The 834-nt window shown below is 42.1% G+C and overlaps 1 protein-coding gene across 1 annotated transcript; it reads right to left on the reverse strand.

Moving 5' to 3' along the window:
- Nucleotides 1-10: 10 nt before the first annotated feature.
- Nucleotides 11-831, reverse strand: LOC103399358 (mitogen-activated protein kinase kinase kinase kinase 4-like; the record flags this gene model as incomplete). The annotated part of the gene is made up of 2 exons (XM_008338055.2): nt 11-229; nt 781-831. Coding segments are annotated over 2 exons (270 nt in total), but the record flags the coding sequence as incomplete, so codon positions are not given.
- Between the last annotated feature and the right edge of the window lie 3 nt (nt 832-834).

Here is an 834-nt window from a genome sequence, read left to right on the forward strand (position 1 = left end):
CGTGATATACAGCTGAAGAGTCAGACGAACGAGGGGAAAGACGGACCCAGAGCTGGTCATCGTGTCCCGGCGGACTCTTCTTGACAAAGGCACCGTAGTACGTGGCGATGTTGCGGTGATGGCTGTACTTTTTCAACATGTTGATTTCTGCTTTGATCTCCTCTTCTTCCTCCTCGGTGACATCCATCACCTTGATGGCGGCCAGCTGGCCCGTCTTCACGTGACGGCCCTGATTTAGAACCACAACGGCGTTCATCACATTATTTGCTGTTTATTTTTAGATGCAACTCATTTGCTTCAAAGCACATCAAAATTTTAAACTCAATTTTAGATTTTGGATTTGATAGAATTGGATTATGTAATCTTTTACTCAGGACACACTTGATAATAACACTTTGAAGCAACACTTGGGCCTGAAAACTGTGTCCTTCGAATGAAAATACTGAGGAGGGGGTGAAATTACTCGTGAGATAAAACCCTGTCTGAGTCAGTATCAGACTGTTATTAAGTCATTTATATGTGATCCAGCAAATCCCCATCAGGGGAAATTAATGGAAGGTTCAGAAGAGAACAAAATGAAATCAGTGTAAAACACTGATTAAAGCTTCAGCAAACATGTGAGCTTTAGCTCTGCTTTTGCTTCAACAAATTAAATTCAAGTATTTACAGTTACAGTTTAATGTTTTATATTTAGACTTTCTGAAGAAGCCTCTTGGATCAGAGGAGAAACGTCCCTCAAGATCCGGACTAAGACGGTCCACGTTGAAGAACCACATTCACCTTGTACACTTGTCCGTAGGTTCCATTTCCGACCACCTCCACCAGCTCAAAGAT

This window comes from Cynoglossus semilaevis, unplaced genomic scaffold, assembly GCF_000523025.1.
Source record: "Cynoglossus semilaevis isolate Cse_v1.0 unplaced genomic scaffold, Cse_v1.0 C19056638, whole genome shotgun sequence".
NCBI classification, from domain to species: domain Eukaryota; kingdom Metazoa; phylum Chordata; class Actinopteri; order Pleuronectiformes; family Cynoglossidae; genus Cynoglossus; species Cynoglossus semilaevis.